At 50.7% G+C, this 26968-nt stretch overlaps 1 protein-coding gene across 2 annotated transcripts; it reads right to left on the reverse strand.

Annotated features, from left to right (window-relative positions):
• Positions 1–380: 380 nt before the first annotated feature.
• On the reverse strand, positions 381–26958 carry LOC117873091 (zinc finger protein 324B-like). Of its 2 annotated transcripts, none has more exons than XM_034762113.1 (5): positions 26770–26958; positions 11311–12623; positions 9509–9635; positions 6711–6824; positions 381–2047 (listed from the first exon to the last, which is right to left on the reverse strand). In XM_034762113.1, exons 2-5 carry the CDS (start codon positions 12367–12369, stop codon positions 474–476), a joined length of 2874 nt encoding a protein of 957 aa, XP_034618004.1. In that variant the 5' UTR covers positions 12370–12623; positions 26770–26958; the 3' UTR covers positions 381–473. The 2 variants fall into 2 exon arrangements, with proteins under 2 accessions (XP_034618004.1, XP_034618005.1); XM_034762114.1 differs by lacking the exon at positions 26770–26958 and adding an exon at positions 13581–13830.
• Positions 26959–26968: the final 10 nt, after the last annotated feature.

A 26968-nucleotide genomic window follows, 5' to 3' on the forward strand; every position in this document is an offset into this window, starting at 1 on the left:
CTCTCCCCTTTCCCATGGCCAGTGCGGGTTTGGGGGTGGCTCTCCCCTTCCCCATGGCCATTGTGTCTCTTGAGGCCTCTCTCTCCTCTCCCTCTGAAGCAAGTTTCTGGGTGACTCTCCCTTCCCCTCTACTGATGCATCTTTTGTTGCTGCTTTGTTCTTCGCTGCCCTCAGTGCATCTTTCAGGGTTGCTCTCTCCTCATCCACCGCTGGTGCATCTTTTGTTTAGCATTCTTTGCGACATGGCCTGGGGTGTCTCTGTCCTCCCCCATGCCCGGGCCATTTTGAGGGGCAGCTCTCCTCTCATCAGCCCCAGGTTTGGGGGTCAACCTTTCCTTCCCTGCAGCCAACGTGGTTTTTGTTGCTGCTTTCTCCGTACCTATGCCCGGTGTGTGATTGGTGGTAGCTGCGTCCTTCCTTGTGGCTGATGTGTCTTTTGAGGCCTCTCTCTCCTTCTCCCTGCCAAAACATCTTCAGAGACAGCACATCTTTCCATGCTGTCTTTCCTCCCCTGTGCCCAGCCCATGTCTGGGGGTGTCTCTCTCCTCTCTTGTGCCAGGGCCATTTTGGGGAGTGGCTCTCTCATCCCCCATTCCCGGCCCATGTCTGGGAGGAGCTCTGTCCTCGGCTGGCCTGTCTCTGGGGGTGGCTCTTTCCACCCCACTGTCTGGTCTGTGCCTAGGAGTGTCTCTCTTCTCCCCTGTGCCAGGCCTGTTTTGGGGGACAGCTGTGTCCCTGGCCAGCACAGTGCAGGGGCCCGCATGGGTGCGTCGGTGTTTGACCAAGTGTGAGGCCTGGCTGAAGCACTTGCCACACTCGGAGCAGGTGTAGGGGCGCTCGCCCGTGTGGACGCGTCGGTGCTGAGCCAGAGTGGAGCGGTCACTGAAGCGCTTGGCGCAGACGCTGCACTCGTAGGGCCGCTCGCCGGTGTGGGTGCGTTGGTGGAGGACAAGATTTGAGTTGTGGTGGAAGCTCTTGCCGCACACAGAGCAAACATAGGGTTTCTGGCCCAAGTGGATCTTACTGTGGGTCCGGAGGGTGGAACTCTGCGAGAAGGCGCGGCCGCACTCCCCGCACTGGTAGGGCCGCTCCCCAGTGTGCGTACGGTGGTGCACAATCAGGTTGGACTGCAGCCGGAAGCTCTTCTCGCACACCGGGCAGTGGAAAGGCTTCTCTCCCGTGTGGATGCGCCGGTGCCGCTGCAGGTCTGAGCTCTGTCTGAAGCCCCGGCCACACTCAGGGCAATGGTTGCACCTCTTAGACTGGGGCAGGCTATTGCTAGTGGGGGAGCCTCCCATGATCAGGTTCTTGCAGCAGGAATTGACGGGCGACAACAGAGGGGGCTGCTGTGCCTGGCGGAGAGTGGGGTGTGGCTGTGTCCTGGGCAGGGCGGGAAGCAGCTGTTCCATGCACAGAGGAGAGAGTGGCTGTTCCTTGTGCATAGGAGGGGATGGATGTTCCCTGCCAGGAGTGGAGGGCGGCTGGTCCCTGCGCAAGGGTGAGGGCGGCCGTTCCCAGCACACACGAGGGGACGGCTGTTCTCTGCTCAGGGGAGGGGGCAGCTGCTCCCAGCACACAGGAGGGGACGGCTGTTCCCTGCTCAGGGGAGGGGTCAGCTGTTCTCTGCTCAGGGGAGGGGGCGGCTGCTCCCAGCACACAGGAGGGGACGGCTGTTCTCTGCTCAGGGGAGGGGGCGGCTGTTCCCTGCGCAGGGGAGGGGGCGGCTGTTCCCGGCACACAGAAGGGACAGGATGTTCCCTGTGCACAACAGGCCGTGGCTGTTTCCTGCGTACAGGAAGGAAATGCTTTTGCATGCGCACAGAAGGAAGCGGCTGTTGCATGTACATGGGACAGGTGGGGAGCTGCTGTTTCCCACCCTCAGAGGGGGCTGCTGGCTCTCCTCCATCCAGAGAGGGTTTCTTTCTCTTCCGGCCTGGGCTCTGGGCCGCTTTCCTCTTGGGTCGACTTGGTGAGGCCTTGGGCGTTGGAGCTGCTTTGACAGGTGCCTCCGCCTCCCCGCGGTGCAGCACAGCCAGCTCCTCAGTGTCTGCGGGAACCAAGAGAGAAGTGGTGCGTGAGCCGGGCCCCAGGCGCAGGGGGAAGCCAGCAGAGGGATCGAAACTAACAGTGGCGGGAAAGTGGAATTCAAAGTTCACAAAAAATATTCGAGTTTTTGGAAAAAAGTTTGTCCCGAATTGGGACAAAAAAACAAAAATTGGAAATGTTCCCCACAACTTGAACCCCGCAATACTTGGTTTGGGACACACCGAACTGCACGAATGTGTGTGTGTGTGAAATGAAATGTGTTCCCTGGGATTCCCAGCTGCCTGTCCAGGCAGGTGCCGTGGAGTCAGGAGCGCCTGGGAGCCCCGGCTCCGGGCAGCCACCAGGCCAGCTGCTGATGGCCCTGGGAGCTTGGGAGCTGGGTATCCCAGTGCTTCTAGGCTCCTGGCACCTCTGTAGTTCAGAAACCCCAGGCCAGTGGCAGCTGCTGAAGTGCTGGGGAGGGACGAGCCGGAGAGACACCAGGCAGGTTTCTGTCAGTCCCCGGCCTGCTTTCTGCCCAAATTCTGTCAGAACTGAGATGTTTCTATGGAATGCTTCAAATTTGGCAAATCGTCATTTTGTTATGGAAAAAATCTCCAGCCAGCTCCAAAGTAACCCCATTATCTAAACCAGGGCAAACTGTTTCCACTTGCATGGAACTGAATCAAAACAAGCTTGGTTAAAACCAGAACAAGGACATCCACACGGCCCAGTGCAGCTGTTTAACTGTGTATTACTGTGTAATACTGTGGGGGGAATAGCTCAGTGGTTTGAGCATTGGCCTGCTAAACCCAGGGTTGTGAGTTCAATCCTTGAGGGGGCCACTTAGGGATCTAGGGCAAAATCAGTATTTGGTCCTGCTAGTGAAGGCAGGGGGCTGGACTCAATAACCTTTCAAGGTCCCTTCCAGCTCTAGGAGATAGGATATCTCCATTATAGTATGCAAAAAGCCTAGAAAACAAGCAGGGAGAACTGGAAGTGCTGGCACAGTCAAGGAATTATGATGTGATTGGAATAACAGAGACTTGGTGGGCTAACTCACATGACTGGAGTACTGTCATGGATGGATATAAACTGCTCAGGCAGGGCAGAAAAGGTGGGGGAGTTGCATTGTATGTAAGAGAGCAGTATGACTGCTCAGAGCTCCTGTATGAAACTGCAGAAAAACCTGAGAGTCTCTGGATTAAGTTTAGAAGTGTGAGCAACAAGGGTGATGTCATGTTGGGAGTCTGTTATAGACCTCCAGACAGGGGGATGAGGTGCACAAGGCTTTCTTCAGGCAACTGACAGAAGTTACTAGATCACAGGCCCTGGTTCTCATGGGAGACTTCAATCACCCTGATATCTGCTGGGAGAACAATACATCAGTGCACAGACAATCCAGGAAGTTTTTGGAAAGTGTAGGGGACAATTTCCTGGTGCATGTGCTGGAGGAACCAACTAGAGGCAGAGCTTTTCTTGACCTGCTGCTCACAAACAGGGAAGAATTAGTAGGGGAAGCAAAAGTGGATGGGAACCTGGGAGGCAGTGACCATGAGATGGTCGAGTTCAGGATCCTGACACAAGGAAGAAAGGAGAGCAGCAGAATACGGACCCTGGACTTCAGAAAAGCAGACTTTGACTCCCTCAGGGAACTGGTGGGCAAGATCCCCTGGGAGAATAACATGAGGGGGAAAGGAGTCCAGGAGAGCTGGATGTATTTTAAAGAATCCTTATTGAGGTTGCAGGAACAAACCATCCCGATGTGTAGAAAGAATAGTAAATATGGCAGGGGACCAGCTTGGCTTAACAACGAAATCCTTGCTGATATTAAACGCAAAAAAGAAGCTTACAAGAAGTGGAAGATTGGACAAATGACCAGGGAGGAGTATAAAAATATTGCTCAGGCAAGCAGGAGTGAAATCAGGAAGGCCAAATCACACTTGGAGGTGCAGCTAGCAAGAGATGTTAAGAGTAACAAGAAGGGTTTCTTCAGGTATGTTAGCAACAAGAAGAAAGTCAAGGAAAGCGTGGGCCCCTTACTGAATGAGGGAGGCATCCTAGTGACAGAGGATGTGGAAAAAGCTAATGTAGTCAATGCTTTTTTTGCCTCTGTCTTCATGAACAAGGTCAGCTCCCAGACTGCTGCACTGGGCAGCACAGTATGGGGAGAAGGTGACCAGCCCCTTGTGGAGAAAGAAGTGGTTCAGGACTATTTAGAAAAGATGGATGAGCACAAGTTCATGGGGCCAGATGCACTGCATCCGAGGGTGCTAAAGGAGTTGGTGGATTTGATTGCAGAACCATTGGCCATTATCTTTGAAAACTCATGGTGATCGGGGGCAGTCCCGGATGACTGGAAAAAGGCTAATGTAATGCCCATCTTTAAAAAAGGGAAGGAGGAGGATCTGGGGAACTACAGGCCAGTCAGCCTCACCTCAGTCCCTGGAAAAATCATGGAGCAGGTCCTCAAGGAATCAATTTTGAAGCACTTAGAGAAGAAGAAAGTGATCAGGAACAGTTTGCATGGATTCATCAAAGGCAAGTCATGCCTGACTAACCTAATTGCCTTCTATCATGAGATAACTGTCTCTGTGGATGAGGGGAAAGCAGTGGATGTGTAATCCCTTGACTTTAGCAAAGTCCCTGGAAAAATCATGGAGAAGATCCTCAAGGAATCCATTTTGAAACACATGGAGGAGAGGAAGGTGATCAGGAACAGTCAACATGGATTCACCAAGGGCAAGTCATGCCTCACCAACCTGATTGCCTTCTATGATGAGATAACTGGTTCTGTGGATTTGGGGAAAGCAGTGGACGTGATATATCTTGACTTTAAGAAAGCTTTTGATACGGTCTCCCACAGTATTCTTGCCAGCAATTTAAAGAGGTATGGGTTCGATGAATGGTCTATAAGGTGGATAGAAAGCTGGCTAGATCATCGGGCTCAACGGGTAATGATCAATGGCTCCATGTCTAGTTGACAGCTGGTATCAAGCGGAGTGCCCCAAGGGTCAGTTCTGGTACCGGTTTTGTTCAATATCTTCATTAATGATCAGCAAGTTTGCAGATGACACTAAACTGGGAGGAGTGGTAGATATGCTGGAGGGTAGGGATAGGATACAGAGGAACCTAGACAAATTAGAGGATTGGGCCAAAAGAAATCTGATGAGGTTCAACAAGGACAAGTGCAGAGTTCTGCACTTAGGACGGAAGAATCCCATGCACTGCTACAGACTAGGGACCGAGTGGCTAGGCAGCAGTTCTCCAGAAAAGGACCTACGGGTTACAGTGGACGAGAAGCTGGATATGAGTCAACAGTGTGCCCTTGTTGCCAAGAAGGCTAACGGCATTTTGGGCTGTATAAGTAGGGGCATTGCCAGCAGATCGAGGGACGTGATCATTCCCCTCTATTTGACATTGGTGAGGCCTCATCTGGAGTACTGTGTCCAGTTTTGGGCCCCACACTACAAGAAGGATGTGGAAAAATTGGAAAGAGTCCAGCGGAGGGCAACAAAAACGATTAGGGGGCTGGAGCACATGATTTATGAGGGGAGGCTGAGGGGACTGGGATTGTTTAGTCTGCAGAAGAGAAGAATGAGGGGGGATTTGATAACTGCTTTCAACTACCTGAAAGGGGTTCGAAAGAGGACGGATCTAGACTGTTCTCAGTGGTAGCAGATGACAGAACAAGGAGCAATGGTCTCAAGTTGCAGTGGGGGAGGTTTAGGTTGGATATTGGGAAAAACTTTTTCACTAGAAGGGTGGTGAAGCACTGGAATGGGTTACATATGGAGGTGGTGGAATCTCCTTCCTTAGAGATTTTTAAGGTCAGGCTTGACAAAGCCCTGGCTGGGATGATTTAGTTGGGGATTGGTCCTGCTTTGAGCCATAGGTGCCAACTTCTCCTGGTGCCGGTGGGTGCTCGTGCCCTCTGGCCCCGCCCCGAATTCACCCCTGCCCCGCCCCCATTCCAACCCCTTCCCCAAAGTCCCCACCTCAACTCCGCCTCCTGCCTGCCTATTGAACTCCTTTCCCAAATCCCCGCCCCAGCCTCGCTGCTTCTCCGTCTCCTCCCCTGTCCCCTGAGCACACCGTGTTCCCGCTCCTCCCCCTCCCTCCCACAGCTTGTTACCCTCCAGCCCCGGAGCACCCACAATCCTTTATGTGTTTATCCACATGCATGCCTGGGAGGCAGGGCAAGGCTGTTATCCCCAGTGTACAGATAGGAACTGACACACACAGGGACTAAATGACTTGCCCAAGGTCACACAGGGAGTCTGTGTCAGAGGTCAAACAGAAGCCAGGTCTTCATCATTCGAGGCCAGTGAGTAAGCACCAAGCCACACTTCCCAATCATGCAGCTATCTGCACTACTGCATCGCTGTGCACAGCCAAGCCCGGTGGATGTCAGAGTAACAATAGCTTGGAAGTGGTGACCGTGAGAGTCTCACGCCTGGATTCATCGTGGTGAGGAGTGGAAAGGAAAGGCAGAACATGTCTTGATTCTGCCTCCCGCATGGCTCAGTGGATTCGGCTGGGGCAGGGCTGCAGGAGCTCCTGGCTGTGTGACTAAGCTCTGCCTTCCCCATGGCTCAGCAGACTCAGCCAGGAGGCACTGCCATGGGAACTTGTGGCTGGGATCCCAGGATTTTACTTTCTGAGCTGGCTGATTCATCCCTCACCTGTTGGGACATCCCTCTGGGTCTCCTGCTCCTCAGGGGCTGGGGGATCTGGGATGCACGGCTCCTCCCCTCGCTCCAGCTGAGAGATCAGGGCGGGTTTGCGAACCGGAAAACCTGCCCATGGGGAAGAGAAAAGAAGCAATTAAGGGCGTGGTCAGCGAGCCCCAGGGCTTGGTACAAAGGTCCCTCTCTGCTGGGGAGAGGACGATGGGGAAGTGTGACAACCAGTGGGAGGAGGGGCAGGCACAACCCAACGGTGACAACTCTGAATCTGCAGAGACAGACCAGAGCGCTCTCCGCTGGAGCAGGAACCCCAGCTCAGGCAGGCAGGGAATACAGGCAGTGTATGTGTGTGGGCATGTGTGCATGCATGTACTCAGATAGGGAACCCCAGGATAGCATCACAGGTTTAAAGGCCAGCAGGGCTCATTCTATCCAGACAGTTTGGCCTGCTGCATTGAGCCAGGGAGGGATAGCTCTTTGGTTTGAGCATTGGCCTGCTAAACCCAGGGTTGTGAATTCAATCCTTGAGGGGGCCATTTAGGGAACTGGGGCAAAAATCTGTCTGGGCTTTGGTCCTGCTTTGAGCAGGGGGTTGGAATAGATGACCTCCTGAGGTCCCTTCCAATCCTGATATTCTATGATCTAGGTATGTAAAATTCTACAAAAAAATGTTTCCTTTTGACAATGCCATTTCAACTTAAGGAAATTTTTCACACAAGCAAATAATTTTCAAAATGAAAATTCTTTGGAAAATATAAAAATGAAAATACTGCAAAATAAATGTTGTTTTGAATATTTTCTACATTACATCGTTTACATTATGAGCAGGGCATCACAGGACATAGTTCAAAGTGTCTCCTGTTTGTGCTGCGGTTTCTTATTTATTTATTATTTGTGTTATGGTAAAGCCGTAGGAGCCCCAGTCATGGAGCAGGACCCTATTGCGCCAGGCACTGTACAAACACACAACAAATAGACAGTCTGTACCCGAAAAAGCTCACAGTCTAGTACATGACAAGAGACAACAGATCTATACAGACATACGGAGGAATACAAGGAAAAAATGATGTAACTGTTACCATGACAACCAACTACACAACAGTAACATTGTCTAAATAGACAAAACATAGGGTGGGGGAAGGGGTAGAAGAGAGCCAACAATGTCATGCTAGTTCCAAGATTTACGTCTCACGTTAGTTCCACAGGTATCAAACTGTTTCACTGCAACATAAATAGGAGACACTTTGATCTAGAAAATAAGTCAAGATGTTTCAATCTATACAAAGCAGCCATGGCCCTTAGTATATTTAATAAATAAATATTTTGACTGTTATGTCATAAGATTACAAATCATGACATAAGAGTACATGTCCTCATGTGCACCGTATATCATGAAATAATGTAAAAATAATATAAAAATGAAAACAAAACACATTTTAAAACAATAATTTTCAGAAAGTCTGTTTCATGGGAAATTACAAGGATATTTGGTTTTGTTCTGATCCAGGGTGAAAACAAATTTTGAAATGTCGAAACAAAACAGAAATGTGGAGTTTTGACCAGACTTGCTCCTGAATAACCCAGGCCAGAGAGTCTTACCCAGCGATTCTTGCTTCCAGCCCATCGCAGAGGTGCTCAGGAAATTACTTTTTCAAAAAAATGTTGATTAAAAGCAGGCTATGTGTGTGTGTGTCTTTTTTTTAACCTTTTCAGGCTTTTGATGAAAACACACACATTTGGGGTTTTTTAGCAGCTGACACCCAACATATTTGATGGAAAGTTTTTGTGAAAATGTCAGTTTTGTTGAAAAATCCAATTTCCATAGAAAATAATTTTGATGGGAAAGTTTGGAGCAGTTCTATACTTTATGTGCATGTATTGTGTTTTTCAATCTCCTTGAAAACAAGGCGTGAAAAGATTAGTCTGGGATTCTAATGCCACCTCCCACCAGGAACCCAAGAGACCAGGGAATAGCCTGCAACTAGAGATGGGTGAAAAAGTTTCCAACACAACAGTTTCAATGGAAACCATGAAGCTGCAAGATTGGCTGGCTCCCTGAGAGATGTTTATAAATTCCATTTTGGTTCTTCTGACACAAAATTTTTCAAATATTTCAGTTTCATGGGAAATTTCTAATTTCTGACTTTGTTGTCTGAATTTTAGACATGCAAAATTTCTCACAAGCCAAAAATTCTGGTTCCTCACGGTGCTACCAGGAGCCCACCACACCTGGGCATAGCAGAGAACTCACCGAGAGAACTGCTCAAAGACTAGCCATCCAAACTTTATTTTCAACTAAAATTGGGACATTGAACATAAAAATTAGCAGAAATTTTCTGCTTTGCTCAACATTTTTTGTTTTTGTCACTGAAAATTTATACAAAACCCAAAACAAAAATTTTCCATGGAAAAAAATCTCCGTTTTCTGTCCAGGTCTACTCACAGCCAGAGCTCGTCAACATTTTTTTGTTCGACAAAATTTTCGGATGAAAAACAGACTTGATTTCCATGTAAAAAAAATTCTACTTTTCAACAAAAGAGTTTCCAGTTTTTGTTTTTTCTCTCTCGTTTTTCGTTTATTCCCCCAGTACCAAAACAGTAAAAGTCACGGGGGAGAGAAAGGAAAGAATGGGGAAAAAACATAGACGATTTAGTTCTTGTTGAAAAACTTGAAATATTTGTGAAAAAAATATTTGTAGTTTCTTTCAAAAGGTGGAAAAGATTTACGATTTTCCAGACAGCTCTGCCCAGAGCTTCCACATGAGTCAAGAAGTTTGGATAATCACCCAACTAACCCAGTGAGCTAATGCTCCAGTAATTCTCCTGCATGACAGTCCCATACAGCTGCCTCTGCTCCTCATCCAACAGCAACCACTCTGCCTCAGTCAGAGTCACAGCCACGTCCTTGAACTGCACCGGCATCTGCAACCACAAAGACATCCTGCTCAGCACTGACCACTCCCGACAAATCCTCCCCCGCACTACGCTGTGTGCCAGTCCTCCCCTGCCCAGCTCAGTGTCGGCTGCTCTGGGGCCTATCCCTGGAATTAGGAAAACATGCACAGAAGCAAGGCAGGGTGTGATGTAGTGGGGAATTTCCCTTGTTCTGTTGTATGTGAGCCTATGTGAGTCTTACTGTTTTGCATTAATGCTGTGGGTGCCTCAGTTTCCCTGTGTATTGCACCAATGGCAAGGTGGTGGGAATAAGGGTGTGTGACTTTTGAGGGGGCTGCTCCAGCTGGAAGCAAGTCAGTCTTGGCTGGCTTGGGATGCAGGGGGGAGGACCAGAGCCCTGACTCTGGGCTCCCCGCCCCACAAGATAGACTTGGCTGAAAGTCACTGATTTCTGTGCTAACAAGTTCTGCCCTACGCTGTGTTCCTGTTGACTAATAAACCTTCTGTTTTACCGGCTGGCTGAGAGTTACGTCTGACTGAGGAGTTGGGGTGCAGGGCCTTCTAGCTTCCCCAGGAGTCCTGCCCGGGTGGACTCGCTGCGGGAAGCACACGGTGTGGCAGGGGATGCTGAATGCTCTGAGGTCAGACCCAGGAAGGTCAAAGCTGTGTAAGCTTCTTGCCCTGGCGACAGCATGCTCAGAGAGGGGAAGCTCCCCCAGAGTCCTGACTGGCTTCGTATGAAGTAGTTCCAGAGCATCGCCCCGGTGACTCCATGACACCGAGCCAGTGTCGAAGGAAACAGGACACACAGAAATGGGATGTGCACGGTGGGGATTAGTGTGGGGAGTGGTGTTCACAGCCACATCAAACAATAACCACACTGTGCCTAGACAGTATCTCTGGTGAGGAGGTGGCCCGCCTGTCAGCGTGAAGCGCTTCAATTTGGAGAGCACATTCCCTGCAAGACAGATAGCCTCACACAACGAATATGAGGACCAGGCTGGCACGATAGCATGAGGCCCTCCTCCATTTTGGGAAGCACGTTCCCTTCAAAATGACGGCCCTCACAGACTGAATCACAGACTCTCGTGGAGACTCAACCCTGGGCCTTTTCACCTCAAACCAAACCTGTTCAGATCCAAAGCTGGGCTGCGTACTTGAGAACGCACGACACTGCAGGAGAGAGCGCTCAGATGTCGCTGTTATAAGGGAGACTTTAAATGAGAGCAGACCGTCTCCCACTCTCCCCAGTAGTATATTTTCCGGCCTCTTGGAACGTCTTAGCACAGGTGTGTTTGAGATGCCACGTGTGGCAAATTCACTCCCTCAAAATCCCCTGATTAGCAGGACTGGCAGCTCTCGCTAAATTGTTGGGGCTACATGAGTCCCCAAGTGCTCAGATGCCCACGAGTGGTCGCTAACTTGGGGCACTACAGTTTTTAGCTGTCCAGCTGGGAGACGGGTGGGACCTGGTTTCCAGGAGGGATGTGCTAAGGATAACACAGAGGTATCTGCGCAGCACCTGAACCCTCTGGCCCCAGTTGACTCATGTTGGGCATCCAAACTCTGAAGCACCCACACTCCAGGGAGATTCTTGAGCAAGGCTTTACAGGGACAAATACAGGAACCCTGGCTCCCCTGTGGCTTCCATAGTCTGTCTCCCCTTCCCTCCCTGGTCCCTCACTGAGATGATCACTCTCACCTGTAGCCCCGGCCACTGGGCCTCTGGCTGCCCCACCTGGAACCCCTCTGCCAGGGCCACCGCTTGGGCGCCGGTATCAGGACCACATTCCCAGACCCAGCCCTGCATTTCCTCCGGCAGGATGGTCAGGAACTGCTCCAGGATCAGCAGCTCCAGGATCTGCTCCTTGGTGCGGCTCTGCGGCTCCAGCCAGCGATGGCAGAGCTCCCGGAGGCGGCTGTAAGCCTCCCGGGGCCCCTCGGCCTCCTGGTAGCAGAATTCCCTGAAGCGCCTGCGCTGTGTCTCTGGGCTGATGCCATAGCGACGCAGGATGGTGGCCTTCACCTTCCCATAGTCACTTGTATCTGTGATGTCTAGGCTGCCATAGGCCAACTGGGCTTTCCCGGTGAGGTACAGCTCCAGTCGGGTTGTCCATTCCCCTCTCGGCCACTGGCAGGCGTCAGCCACCTGCTCAAAGGTGGCCAGATAGGCCTCGATATCGTCCTCTGGGGCCAGCAGTGGCAGCTCCAGGGTTCTCCATGCAGGTGCTGGAGTTGGCTTAACCTCGGCAGGGGTCTGCGTGGCTGACAGCTGCTCCTCTCGACACGGTGCCGTCTCCTCCGGCAGCTCGATCCCAGCCTGCTCCAGACCCCTGGGTGACTCACTGTCCCCCTGGGAGGTGGGGTTTTCACACCTACGTGCACAAGTCGGTGCTGGCACAACTCCAGGAGGAGGCGACAGCTCTGGTTCTCCAGGCCTGAAGGCGCAGGCCGGAGCCGGCCCCACCTCTGGGAGGATGCGCAGGGCCTGCAGCACCTCCTGCCAGACGTCCTCCCAGTGCTGCAGCATCTCCTTCTGCGACGCATACTGGGCCTGCTGTGGCGCCACCCATCTCAGCAGCTCCCCAATGGTGCCGGACTGCACCACAATAGGCAGCCTGCCCGACCGCTCCAATCCCGCATCTGGCTTGGGCCCAGCTGAGACCTGCGGCTCCGTCAGCCCAGCGGGGCACACCGACTGCTCCACCTGGATTTGAAACTGCAGGTCCAGGGCCCCCTCTGCCCCTGGCCCTGCAGCCATGGCTGCTCCCCGGGGGTGTCCTTATCCCAGCAGGGGATGAGCCCAGACCCCAGGCCTTTCTGTCTCATTCATGCCCCTAGCAGGAAGCATCCAGCCTCTGGCTTCCTACCTCAGTGTCTCGTTTTTGACACCACGTGAGCCGGGTGGGGGATCAGGTCCCAGGGCCCAGAAGCACAAACTGTCTCGTAAAACCAGAGCGACCTCCTGGAGCCGGCAATGCTGCTGTCTGGAAAGAGGGGCTTCTCCCGGGGCTCCTGAGAGGGCAAGGGAAACACAGACAGTGAGGGAGCAATTCCGTGGTACCGAGGGATTTGGGTGCTTAGCTCAACCTGATAACTCCTGGTAAAAATGACAACGGCTGAGTTGTCCCTGGGACTGTGCGTCGTGTTCACTAACACTCCTGTCCTCCTAGTGTAGACGCACCCTTCCCTGCCAGAAAAGCTCTGTTCTTACAGCCAGCTAGTGACCACCTCTCCTTGTTAGAGAATCATCCCAGAGGGGGGATGGGGAAATGAGGGGCACAAGCCAGGGACCTTTGATAAGCCGAGTTCAGTTCCCTGCTCTGTCAGACTCTGTGTGTGAGGCTGGGACACATGCAGAGCTTCCAGAGAAACATTCATAACAGAAAGACCCCTGCTCACCTCTCCCACCCACAGCTTCCTAACCCTCTTAGCACAGCCAACCCCCTCCTTGCATAGGGTGATATGGGGTTGCAGCTGTGTTATTAGGGTTTGTCTACCTAGGGAAATTGGCTGGCACAACGACAGTGCAATAACCATGTTGTTGGGCTGAATCTGCCCCCCGCGCAGCATAGGGCCCCCACTGGCTCTGACAAATGCCCAGCTGGCCTGACCCCCAGAAGAATCATAGACTATCAGGGTTGGAAGGGATCTCAGGAGGTCATCTAGTCCACCCCCCTGCTCAAAGGGGGAACCAATCCCCAGACAGATTTTTGCCCCAAATCCCTAAATGGCCCCCTCAAGGATTAAACTCACAACCCTGTGTTTAGCAGGCCAATGCTCAAACCACTGAGCTATCCCTCCCCTCAGGAGGCAAATGGGATCCTGGGTGGGTTTGTTGCCCCCTCCCCGTTCCCCAGCTCACACACTTCGTAATCCTTCACCTCCTCTTACACAAACACCCCCCAACTCCTTCTGTTAGCATCACACTCCACATGCTCTCCCCATGCACTCGGCCCCCACACTCCCCACCGGCAAGTGCTGGGGTTTTGTTCAGCGGCGCCGGCAAGCCCCCGCTGTCTGTGTGCAGGGAGAAAGCTGCAGGCTGATCAAACCGGCTGTTGTTCTCTCCAGTTCCCCCTTTGCCTGAGCTTTCCCTGTCATGTCTAACTCCTCCCTACTTGTGCCCTGCATTTTAACCCCACGTTAGCCTGCTCCGTTTCCACCGGGCTTAGCGCTTCCACTGCATTTGGAGAGAGAACTCCTCCTCCCTCCTGCCAGACAGAAGCCTCCCGGAAATGGAGAAAATGTTTTGTGGGCAGAATTTCCCAATGATTACGTTGGCAGATGACACAAAGCTGGGCGGAGGGTTACCAACACTTTGGAGGATAGAGCTAAAATTCAGAGGGATCTTGATAAATTGGAGAACTGGGCTATAGCCAACAAAATGAAATTCAACAGAGACAAATGTGAAGTGTGGCACTTAGGGAAGAAAAACCAAATGCACAAACACAGAGTGGGGGGAAACTGTCCTGGCAGCAGCACTGCTGAGAAGGATCTGGGAGTTGTGGTGGATCACAACCAAAACACGCGCCAGCAATGCGATGCTGTTGCAAAAAAGCAAATGCAATTTTGGGTTGCATTAACAGAGGCACAGCATGCAAGTCATGGGAGGTGATAGTACTGCTCTACTCGGCATTGGTTAGGCCTCAGCTGGAGTACTCTGTCCAATTTTGGTCACCAACGTATAGAAAAGATGTAGAGAGAAACTGGGAAGGACCCAGAAGTGAACGACAAAGATGATGAGAAGGATGGAATGCAAGTCATACGAGCAAAGCCTGAAGGAACTGAGTATGTTTAGTTTGGAAAAGAGGAGATTAAAGGGGGACGTGATAGCGGTCTTCAAATACTTGAAAGGCTGCCATAAAAAAGATGGAGAAAAGAGGCAATGGGGTCAAACAGAAGATTTATGTCTATACTGGCAATTGAGCGACAAAACTGTTATCGTTCAGAGGTGCAAACCACTTCCCCCCAAGACAAAAGTTTTGCCATGGCAAGTGTTATTGTGAACAGTGTGTTGTCGGCAGGAGCGCTCTCCCGTCGACAATGTGAACGCTGTTCATTGGGGGAGCAAGTATTTTGTTGGCAAGAGTGCTGACAAACAGCGGCTACACTGCCCAACTTTTAGTGACACAGCTGTGTCGACACGGGCATGTCGCTAAAAGCTGTGTAGTGTAGACAAAGCCTAAGATTAAATCTTAGGAAAAACTTCCTAACGGTAAGAACAGGAGAACAATGGAACAGACCTGCCTAGGGAGGTCAAGGAAGCTCCTTCACTGGAGGTTTTCAAAAGGAGGCTGGATAACCAGCTGTCTTGGATGGGTTAGTGTGACGCATGGCTAGAAAGGGTTAAACATCCTGCAAAATAAATAACCCTCAAAAGACATGTGGGGAGATAACGTTTGTGTTTTTGTGTATTTACATATGTATGAGTAGGGTCCACAATGTAATCAACACTCATATCATTTAAATTAATTATAATGTACTGTGAATGGTGGAGGAACAAGCAAATGGCCTTATGTTAATTCATATAGCTAAGTACCGGTGATGGACCTCCTTCAAAGTCATCCTAATTACCTTTTGTTCCCTGAGGAACTCCAACTTGTCAAAAGACATGTGTAGCGGGGTGGTCACTGCTCCTGCCCTGAAGGGCTTAAAACAGCCCTTGGAGAGGGTTATGGTAGGGGAAACTTGGGCTGATTGGGGAAGTAGTCACAGCTGGGCCACGTCCCAATCAGGCCACAGCTGGCCCTATAAAAAGGCTGTGAGCCAGGCACTCAGGAGACTCTCTTGCTAGTCTTTGTGAGGGAGGGGCCTGGCTGCTGGGGAGTGTACCTGAGGTGGAGCAGGGCTGGGAGAAGGCCAGAGGAGCTGGGGAGCTCTGGCCTGGAAACCCCCGAGGCTGCAGGTCTAGTATAAGGCTGAATAGGTATTGGGATTGCAGGGGCCAGCCCAAGGGCAGAGGAAGGCAGCAGGCCCAAACCCTCCTTGCCAGTGATGAGTGGCTTATACTGCAGTCTGGCCCAGGGAACGGGGGCTAGTTGGTGACTGGCAGTAGCCTACGACTGAGGCGAGGTGGGGATAGGGGGTGGGGGTTCCCTGGGGAGGGGAGACCCTGAGACTGAGGGGTGTACAGCCAGGGGGCAGCACCCCAGATAATGGGGCACCGGAGTCCAGGGAGGGACATGGGGGCCAAGCGGCAGCGGGACACCGGCCTGCAGAGGGCGCTCCGGAGGCTGGAGAGCTAATTCCCTGAGACGACCAGCAGGAGGTGCCGGAGGAGTGAGTCCCACATTGCTACAACATGAAATTGTATAAAAGATCCTTAGGTCCTGATTCTGTCATCTCAGATCTGCTTAGGCTTCATCAGGGGAAGTTTGAGTCACAAGGCTGAGGTCCCAGTTATGCTGGGATGCCCTGAATATGAGATTTGGACATTGGACTATGAACTGTTTTTGAAAGAACTCTTTGCAACTACAAAGCTCATTATCTCTGCTATGAATTTGAACCTCAATAAATTGAACTCATGTCTGTATGTATATTGATCTTTTAATCATACTCTCTCTCTTGTTTTTTAATAAAGTTTAAATTAGTTAATAAGAATTGGCTGTAGCGTGTATTTGGGTAAGATCTGAAATATTCATTAACCTGGGCGGTAATGAGTCCGATCCTTTGGGATTGGCAGAACCTTTTCTTTTATATGATGAAATAATATTTACAGAAATTTTCATCATATTTGACGTGGGAACCTGGATGGGGACCAGAGGCTGGATCACTTCAAGGGAACTGTGTTGTTTGGACTTCTGAGTAACCAGTAAGGTAATAAAAAAACTGTTTTATGCTGGCTTGGTAAATCTAAGGGTACGTCTATACTTACCTCCGGGTTCGGCGGTAAGCAATCGATCTTCTGGGATCGATTTATCACGTCTTGTCTAGACGCGATAAATCGATCCCGGAAGTGCTCGCTGTCAACGCCGGTACTCCTGCTCTGCGAGAGGAGTAGGCGGAGTCAATGAGGGAGCCTGCCTGCCGTGTGTGGACCTTTGGTAAGTACCTTTAAGTTCGAACTAAGGTACTTCGACTTCAGCTACATTATTCACGTAGCTGAGGTTGCGTATCTTAGTTCGAACTGGGGGGTTAGTGTGGACCAGCCCTAAGTATTGGAATATCCACCAGCTTTGGGGATTGTCTGTCCCATTCTTTGCAGTTCACCCTAATTGAGTGACCACAGCTGGCTCCCCACTAGAACCCCGGTCACAGTTAGACACAACAAATCCTGCATCTTGCAGGAGGTTAGACTAGATCAGTGGTTCTCAATCTTTTCAGACTACTATACCCCTTTCAGGAGTCTGATTTGTTTTGCGTACCCCCAAGTTTCACCTCACTTAAAAACTACTTGCTTAGAAAATCAGACATAAAAATACAAAATGTCACAGCACACTAGTACTGACAAATTTGCTTGTTTTCTCATTTTTGCCATATAATTATACAATTAATCAATTGGAATATAAATATTGTTCTTACTTTTCAGTGTGAAACTTGAGTCTGTTTTTTCACTTGCCTTGTCTGAAGCCGGACCACAGGCAGTGGGGCTGAAGTCCAAGCCCCACCACCCAGAGCTGAAGTATGTAACTTAGCTTCACAGGGGTACCTGTCTATAACTGCCTATAACCTGTCCCGTGACCACTGATCTAGATGAGTTGAGTACCCCTTGGAAGACCTCTGCATACCTCCGGGGTACGCATGCCCCTGGTTGAGAACCACCGGACTAGATGACCCCTGCGGTCCCTTCTAGCCCTGTGGCTCTATGACCCGGAAACGCAGAACTGTCAGCTGAGCATTCTACAAAACATTGTGTGGTTTGCAGACCAAATGGCTGACAGACATTCCCATTAGAAGTTCTTGTTGCCAAAAGCTGTTAGCTTTCACCTCCAGGATGGCCTACATTGATCATGAGGCAAATTATTGAGTTGTTTACATGCACCGCTTTTCTCTTGTCATTGCACAGACAGCAGCTCTGTGCTATGCAAGAGAGAGCAAGAGCACCCTGTGAATGAAATGAGACTGCAGCCCAGATTAATGCACTGCTCAGCACCAGGACATATCCCACCAGAAACCCACCCCAGTACCCGGCAAGCGCAGCAACATTAGGATGCAGTTACATGGGTCTGGCACGGGTAGCGCATAGTAGCGGGGAGTTTCCCATGCCCAGGATAGCTCTGCCGTGAAGAAATACCCTTAGTGTGGTGCTGAGATTCCAGGCTGAGACACTGACCTGGGGAGGGGACTGCTGAGAGCAGAGGGACCTTTAACCACCAGACAAAGGCAGAGCACGACCCACTGGCTGGGAGCAGAAGGGAGACAAATTCAGACTGGGAATAAGGGACCCGTGTTTACCAGGGAGGGGAATGAACCACTGGGAGAACTCCCCTCAGGATGGGGTAGATTCTCCCTCACTGGGCGTCTGTCGGTGGAGAGGGGGCATCTTGTTCTCAAAGCCCCGCTCTAACCCAGCCAGGAATTACTGGGCCAGGGGCAGGAATTGCTGGGGGAGATGGGTTAGCTAGCTGGGTCTGTGGGAGGCTGGGCTGGATGGCCATAAAATGAGATCCCAGTGGATAGGGAAAGGACTCAGAGTGTTCCATTGGAGGGAGATGTCCGTGTACGTGGAAATGAGACAATTTCATGTGCTGCCTCTAGTGAGACTGGAAAATATTTAGACTGAGGCAGAGCTGGTGAATTTTCATCTTTCATCCAAATGTGGGAGGGATTTTGAAAGGAAACAGCTCTTCATCAAAATGGACATTTTTGCAAATATGTATTACATTTTTTTTGTCAAATTCCTTGATTTTCACTGGAAAAAACACCAAACCCCAATAAATGTTCAGTTTTCAGTAATCCAAGCCCAACAGAGTTTCAGCTTTAAAAACAAAACCGTTTTGGTTTCAGAAAAGTAAAGAACTTTCAGTTTTTCAAGGGAAACCAAAATATTAAGACAAAAATGGAATATATTTTAAAGGAGGGAGGAAGAATCTGCTTCCCCGTCCATCGACTCCTCTGTGTCTTGTACTTTGTGCTAAGGGCAGGGCTACACCCAGCCTTGGGCGCTGCTTGGTATAGAGACTACACAACCAGGGATGCCCTCTCTCTTTGGATTGTGAGAGAAGAAATCGCTCTCCCACTCCCCAGAGCCCCAGTCCTGTTGCCAATGGGCAGAAGCACATTGAGATCTGGATGGACATGTTTGCCGATTGCAGTTTAAGGTTCCTGGAGTCTGGCTGTGGGGGAGATGTTTGTGGACAGGTGCTTCTAGAGACACAGGGCTGGCCTTAGGTCAAATGGCATCCTGAGGATACTTTTGGTGCCCTTTCTTTGAGTCTGGATATGGGGGGGCGGATGGGTGGAAGGGGGCAGGCCTGGGGGCATGTGCTCTCTCTCCTGGGATCCCCCAGGCTGGGTGTGCCTGCACCCACAGCTTGTGTCCACATTGGGAGTGTCTGACTAGGAGGCATTTCCACTCACCTGCCACAGTGAATAGCCAGCACCCAACTGCCCCCAGCAGATGAGATGTGGTTGGAGACCAGGGCTCCCTGGGAAGTAGAGGCTGGAAAGCTGATGGCTGCCCCGAATGCTTAGGAATAAAACCATCCCAACAATTAACAGCAGCTGGGCAGAGCTGGGACTGAGCCATCCCAAACGCAGGGCCTGGCTCAGATGGGACTAGATGCAGGGGCTGTCCCTGATGCCCCATCTTCTCCATCAACTTCCTGCAGGGCCAGGATAGTGTTAGGTTCCCAGTGCAGATCCCTGGCTCCCTGGTGCCACTACTCAACAGCCATTGCTGGCTCGGGAACTCTTCCCACATTGATGGGGTCTCTCCACCACCACAAAGAGGGGCTATTGGGGACTGAGTAAACTGCCCCACTAGTGGGACATTGATGGGGTCTCTGCCCCCACAGGCTGGCTCTGTCCCACAACCAGCACATGAGCAGGGTCTCTCCCCAGTGTGGGCAGGGAGGTCCCTGGTGGGTGGCAGCCAAGGGTTGAGCTGAGAGAAAAATGGCTCCCATGCTCCAGGGACCGACGGATTCTCTGCTCCACATGAGAGAGAGGGGTCTTAGGTGTGTGCCATGGGCTGATCTCTGGGGCAAACAGCCCCTAGCATAACTAATGCAGCAACAACTGCCTGCATCTGCAGGGAGCCTGAGACAATTGCTCTGAGGGGGAGCTGTCCTGGGTAGGACCAATGCAGAGACGCTGGCTCAATAATCAGAAAACTAATACAAAGAACCCAAGGTGTATTTTTAGTTTACTCTCCTTTTTTTTTTTTTAGTCGGTGACCACTTTGGGTTGGCGAGGGTGTCTCAGTGGGAACTCCCCACTGACGGCTGTGGAGCAAGTGTCACACAGAGACCTGAATATAACCCTGTCCCATGGACAATGGAATCAGCTGTCTCCGGTGACTGAGTATTCATAGACTGGTAGAATTAAAGCCGGGAGGGACCATTTGATCATTAGTCTGACCCTCTGTATAGCACAGACCACTAAATTCCATCCAGTTCCCACTGTATCGAGCCCAGTAACTTGTGTTCAGCTAAAGCATCATCCAGGAAGGCCCCCAGTCAGGATCTGAAAACATCAGGAGATGAAGAATCCACCATTTCCCTTGGGAGTCTGTTCCAGTGGTTAATGATCCTCACAGTGACAAATATGTGCCTAGTCTCTCATTTAACTTTGACTGGCTTCAGCTCCCAGCCATCGGTTCTTGTTCTGCTTTGCTCTGCTAGATTAAAGAGCCCTTTAGCGCCCAGTATTTTCCCCGCAGGAAGGCACTTTGACTTCCTGGTGCAGATAGCAACAGGCAGAGTCACAGTAACATAGGCATTGTCAGACTGGGTCAGAGCCAAGTTCCATCCAGTCCAGGGTCCCATCTCCAATACCAGAAGCTGCAGAGGAAGATATAAGCACCCAGCAGTAGTAGATGGGGGATAATCTGCTCCCCTGAGCCCTTAAGCAGGAGGGGTTGCCAGGCATTTTTTGCATTAACTATTCTAGCTCTGGATATTCTTGTTATCCATAGAAATGCCGAGTCCCTCTTTGAATCTTGCTAAGCTCTTGCTCTCAGTGGAATCCTGTGGCAGTGAGTTCCACAGGATAATTATGTGCTGTGTGGAAAAGTATTTATTTTGATCAGTTTTGAATTTCCCAACTTTTATTTTCATAGTGTGTCCCCTTGCTCTTGCATTATAGGACAGGGAGAACAGAAATACCTTTCTCCCAGATCTCCTTTCTCTCGACCGTCAATATTTTATAGACTTTGATCATGTTCCTTCTTGTTCACCCCCTATCAAAGGTTACAAATGCAGCTAGGTCTCTCTCTCTCTCTCTCTCTCTCTCTCCAGGAGGGAGCTCTGTCCCTTCATAGTTTTTTAATAAACCAAAATGTATACAACTGTGTGATAAAGACCTAATAACTCAAGTTGTCTCTGTTATAATATAACGCGCTTTTATTTTATGGGGAGGTTTACTGTGAACGCAGCAGAATAGTCAGCAGGAGGTCTAACCAAATTTTCTGTTATATCAGGTGGAACAGAAATAGGTTTGCTGCCCGGGTTGCCAACATGTGAATACTGGGCGATCCCTGGCCCAGGAGGTTGCAGAAGTTTTGGGGAGAGCAAGGAGTGCACTGTGACACAGGGGTTGCTGACTACAGGCAGATTTGGTGGCCTGCATTCCCCTCATCTTTTGCCCACTCTGCAGCATCTAAGGCCTTGACTACACTACAACGTTTTGTTGGTAAAAGTTACGCCGCTTTAATTAAAGCGCGTTCATTAAAACCGCTGTTGCGTGTCCACACTAGCTCCTTGTGTCGGCAGAGCGCATCCACACGAACAGCTCTTGCATCGACACAGAGAGCAGTGCACTGTGGGTAGCTATCCCACTATGCCACTGGCCCAGGGTGCTTTGGGAAGGGTTTGTTGCTTGCAATGCCTCATGGGGCAGGTAGAGCGTCACATGATGCAGGATTCTGTCAGTCGCTTTTTCAACGGAAGGGGGGGAGGGAGAGGAGAGTGGTGTGTCTGGGGCAGGGGAGACAGCAGGCCGACTGACCTATCCTGAGGCAGAGGGAGGGGGATAACCCACTCTGCCTGCAGTTCTGTGATTCCCTCCCAGTTCTCCCACAGCCTCCTCAGCTGCCGGCAGCGGCCCAGCAGTCTCCCTCCCCCACTCCCCGCAGCAGCTGTGTTCCTAGTGCAGGGGGAACAGGCATTCCACGTGAATGATTTGCTCTTTGTTCCCCAAAGGGAGCAGCACACTCAGCTGTCAGCTACTTCCTGGAGCTATGGAAGGGGAGGGGCGCAGGATGCCCGCCGGGCAGCAGAGATCAAAACGGTGAGCAGAGCGGTCCCGGCAGGCATTGTGGGATACAGGCGGATTCTGGAAGCCAGTTCTGTTGACAAACCAAACAGCAGCGTCTACACTGAGGCTTTGTCACTTTAATTTGGCGGCATAAAGTTTTATGCTCTCGTTGAGGTGGTTTTATTTTGTCGGCAAAACAGCAGAGTTTTGCCGCCAAAAAGTAGCTTTGCAGCATGTGCACCTTCCCTCTTTTGCCGACAAAACTTTGTAGTGTAGACAAAGCCGAACTAATGACTTCAAAGATTGTGATCGACCAGACATTGTGCTGATTCACTCAGGCAGAAATGATCTGGGCCTTATCCTCATTCAATGGATGAAAGCAGATTGGGTCTGCATCAGAGATTTGCGTCCAGGACCTCTGATAGTTTGGCTAAAGCTTTGTCTACACTACCAATATATGTTGGTATAACTACATGGCTCAGCAGTGTGGAAACCTAACCCTCAGTGTAGAAAGCGTTTCTCCTGTTGACATAGCCAATGCCTCTCGGGAACGCGGAGAACCTACGCTGATAGGAGAAGCTCTCCCGTTGGCATAGGTAGCATCCTCACTAAGCGCTACAGCCCCGCAGCTGGGCCCCTGCAGCACTGTTCATGTAGACAAGCCCTGATTGTCTGCATAATTCCAACAATGACAATATGGCAACCATTACTAAGTGTTGGAAGAACATTAATCGGGAAATGAGAGGGTTCATGGCTAGGGTTACCATATTTAAAAAATAAAAAAAGAGGACACTCCACGGGGCCCTGGCCCCGCCCCTTCTCACCCCCAGCCCCGCCCCAACTCGGCCCCTTCCCCAAAGTCCCTGCCCTAACTCCACCCCCTCCCCTGAGCGCCCCACATTCCCCCTCCTCACTCCCAGCCACGCGAAAAGGGCTGCCCGAACACTACCGGCTTCATGGTTTGCTGGGCAACCCCCAGACCCTGCGCCCCCAGCCGGCGCTTCCCCAGCGCAGCTGGAGCCCGGGAGGGGAAGCGCCCAGCCAAGGGCGCAGGGTCTGGAGGCTGCCCGGCAAACCGTGAAGCCGGTAGCGCTCGGGCTTCAGGCAGCCCCCATGCCTCCGGACCCTGCGCCCCCAGCCGGGCACTTCCCCTCCCGGGCTCCGGCGGCTGCTGTGCTCCCTGAACTCCTGGGCTCTGTAAGCGCCAAGCTACCTGAACGCTACCGGCTTTGGGCAGCCCCCATGCCTCTGGACCCTGCATCCCCGGAGCCCGGGAGAGGAAGTGCCCGGCCGGCGGCTCAGGGTCCAGAGGCATTGGGGCTGCCCGAAGCCGGTAGCGCTCGGGCAGCTCGGCTTTAAACAGAGCCGAAGAGTCAGGGGAGGAGCACAGAAGCCGCGGGAGGGGAAGTGCCCAGCCGGCGGTATTTTTCCCGGACATGTTCAGCTTTTTGGCAATTCCCCCTGGACGGGGGTTTGATTACCAAAAAGGGTGTCATGTCCAGGAAAAAACGGACGTATGGTAACCCTATTCGTGGCTGACTGGACAAGGTGTAGCGTTTGTCACAGAAACATTATGAGCTCTGACCCAGCAGTGTTTCTCAGAAATGGAGTCCATCTATTGGGCAGAGGACAGAGGATCTTTCTCTCAACCATAAAACTGTCAATATTTTGGAACAGACACCCTGTCTGTGATTTCTCCCACCGGCCCGGCTACAAACTCCACCCTTCAACCATTCTGAAGCACAACCAGGAACACCACTGCACTGTAACAGAGCTGTCCTTCATTCCAGGCACTGCATGTGAGTTGGGTTATCAGAGAGGATAAGTAATGGCAATAGAAACATTGTATATCAGGGAGTGAGGAGTCCAGAGAGATGCATTCCCTCCTTGCTGTGGGGTGGGCGGGGAGGGGAGCCTGGAAACAGTAGTGGGGAGGAAGCTAGGCTGGAGTGGGGAAAACTGTGGGCCAGGGGCATAGCTGAGGAGGTGTGCCGAAGAAGTGCTAGAGAGGGGCCCAGCTGATGTGTAGTGAGGGGCTGGCTGGGTATGCCAGTTGCAGGACATGATATGTACAACTGCCTAAATGACTACTAACTCCTACTGAAAGAATATCTTCTCCTGTTCAAAAAAGTAGGAAATTCAATGACCGAAATGCATTGGTCCGATATACCACCAAGCAACCATCACTCTGCGTTAACATCATTTCAAACTTCTGAAAACTAGGAAATGCAATTTGTGCTGATGCCATGCCCCTGGTGAACACCTGCTACTAATTATTGTAGTCACAACCTTTGTACACCTGTGCAATAAAGATTTAACAACTCAAGTTGTCTGTTAGAATTTTTATTTTATGGGGAGGGTTACTGTGAACACAGTAGAATAGTCAGTAGACAGTCTAACCAGCTCTGCCCTCTTTTAAAGCAATGCCCCAATATACCATGTTACAGGTATACCTTTTTACTTGGCCAACCCCACAATTGCTGAAATGTAAAAGCTCCTTTTACCACTCATTCACAGGATTCCATCTGACACTATTAAAGGACAAAAAGGAAAAAACAAAGTTGCCCAACTGAAAAAGGGCAGAATTAAGGTTATACTGGCAACCTTAACTCTTCATTTCCTGGTTTTCAGAAGTCTGAATTTTGCTCAACTCAGCATTCTGAAAGGGCATACAACCAAGCTAGCTTAACTCAGCCTGAATGTAGTTCTTTTGACATTGAAATCTGGATTACCCTTGTTGAAAAGATATCTTTGGTGTGTGACATTGTTCTTGTAGGTTAAAAGTTCTTTTGGAGTGTGTGTAGGATTTTATGTGGGTCAACCTGGTCTGCTGCTGACATAATCCAGATGCTGTTGGAGCATGTGGCAGCCCTTGATCATTACAGCTAACAGTGTGGCTGCTTTTTATTTTGTTTTCCTTTTTATCCAGTCCCTTTGTAATTTTGTAGTTTTCCCATTGTGATCTAAAGAATGTCCAGTGGCTGAACACATCTCCTTTTGTGTCTGCTTGTTCAGGGACAGGGATTTGGCAGGTCACCAGGATTTTTGTTAGGCTTGGGAGGATGAGAGTTTTATCGGTAAATGTCAGTAAACGTCAATTTCTCCCAACACACACAAACAGATGAAAAATGATTGCCACCAGTTATAACTGAAATTTACAGATAGGCAAAATAAGAAAAATGCTGCTGGAGAACTACTTAGAATTCAATTTAAGAATATTTGCATTGTATGTTTTGACATGTGGCATTGCCAATTTGTGTTTTAATGGTTATAAAACTTCAATTTTTTGAATTTCAACATCTGTCATTAAATAAGTATTGTCTGACCCACACATGCAATTTCCTGAAATTGCGAAAATGTAAATTGATAAAAATAGAAAAAAAAAATATTTAAAACCCACACATTTGTGCAAATATGGAAACTGAAATTGACAAAAATCTAAAAAAAAAAAAGCTTTAAAATAAGCACAGATATTATCCAGTGAAATTAGAAAAAAGAAAATTCAGTCCCGACAAGTCTAATTATTATTTCCTCTTTGAGTTTTGTTTTTCTGCAATATTCTTAGTTTTGAATCTCAGGTACCCCCTGACACCATGCTCAGTTTTCTAGCATAAGAGAAAGAGCTAAGGTAGCGCGACAGTCTGGTTTTATTCCTTCCACCACATCTCCAGTCCTCTCTCATCAAGCAATTACTGACCGTGGAGTTCTCTGCATTCCTAAACATTACCCTATATGAGCATCCTATCATGCAATTGTAACAGCCCCCTGCGCTGGGGAGAGACCCCGCTAATGTGCTGGCTGTAGGGCAGAGCCAGCCTGTGGGGGCAGAAACCCTATCAATGTCTGCGTGGAGGAGGGGGCATGAGGGCAGATCACTTAGCCCCCAGTAGCCCCCCCTACAATGATGGAGAGACCCCATCAATGTAAGGAGAGCTCCACAGAGCCAGCGACAGCCACTGAGCCATGGTGCTGGGGAGCCAGGGATCTGAACTGGGCACCCGGTGCTGCCCTGGGTCTGCGATCAGCCAGTGGGGGAGGGGCGGGGGGCCCTGACCCCCCCCCCAGCCTAGTTTGTGCTAGTCCCTGAGGCTGGGATGGCTCAGTCACAGCACTGTCCAGCTGCTATTAATTGTAGGGTTGGTTTTATTTCTAATCACAGTGGCTGGGAGCAGTTGGCACCACTCCAGCCCTTAGTCCCCAGGGACTCATCTGCCAGTTTAGAGCTGGCTATTCACCCTGGGGGATGACTGGAGATGTCTCCTGGTCATATACTGCCAATACAAACACAAGTGCTGGACTCAGTGCAACGGTGCACTGGGCTGCCCCCAGGCCTGCCCCCAGCATCCCAGAGTGGCTGCATCTTAGCGCCAGGCTGAAGGATCTCTGCTTAAACAGCCTCCACACCCCACCCCAGAATCAGCTGCATCTCTGTACCATGCAAGGTATAAACAGCTGGCATGCCCCACTCCAGAGATGGCTGCAGAGATGTCAACATTGGACAAAGGATCCCTGTATAAACAGCCCCTGCAGCCCACCCTGGAGGCAGCTGCATCTCACATTGGGATGAGGGGCCTTGTATAAACATCCCTAGTGCCCCACTCCAGAATCAGCTGCATCTCAATGCCTGGCAAGGGATCCCTGGATAAAGGACCCCCAGCACCCCAGAATCAGCTGCCTCACAAAACTGGGCAAGGGATCCCTGGATAAACAGACCCCGTTCCCCACCCCAGAGTTAGCAGCATCTCAGCTTTGGCTGAAGGATCCCCGTATAAGCAGCCCCGGCACCCCACCCCAGAGGTACCTTTATCTTAGGATGGGCTGAAAGAACCTGTATTAAGAGCCACCGGCGTCAGCTGCATCTCAGCACCCGGCGAGGGCTCCCTGTATAAACAGCCTCCATGCTGACCCCACCCCAGAAGCGGCCTCATCTCGGCGCTGGGCAAGGGACGTCTCCGGGCAGCAGGACCCGAGAGCAAGCTGGGGGTGAGCGAGCGAGTGGG

This window comes from Trachemys scripta, chromosome 2 (assembly GCF_013100865.1).
Source record: "Trachemys scripta elegans isolate TJP31775 chromosome 2, CAS_Tse_1.0, whole genome shotgun sequence".
Classification (NCBI taxonomy): domain Eukaryota; kingdom Metazoa; phylum Chordata; order Testudines; family Emydidae; genus Trachemys; species Trachemys scripta.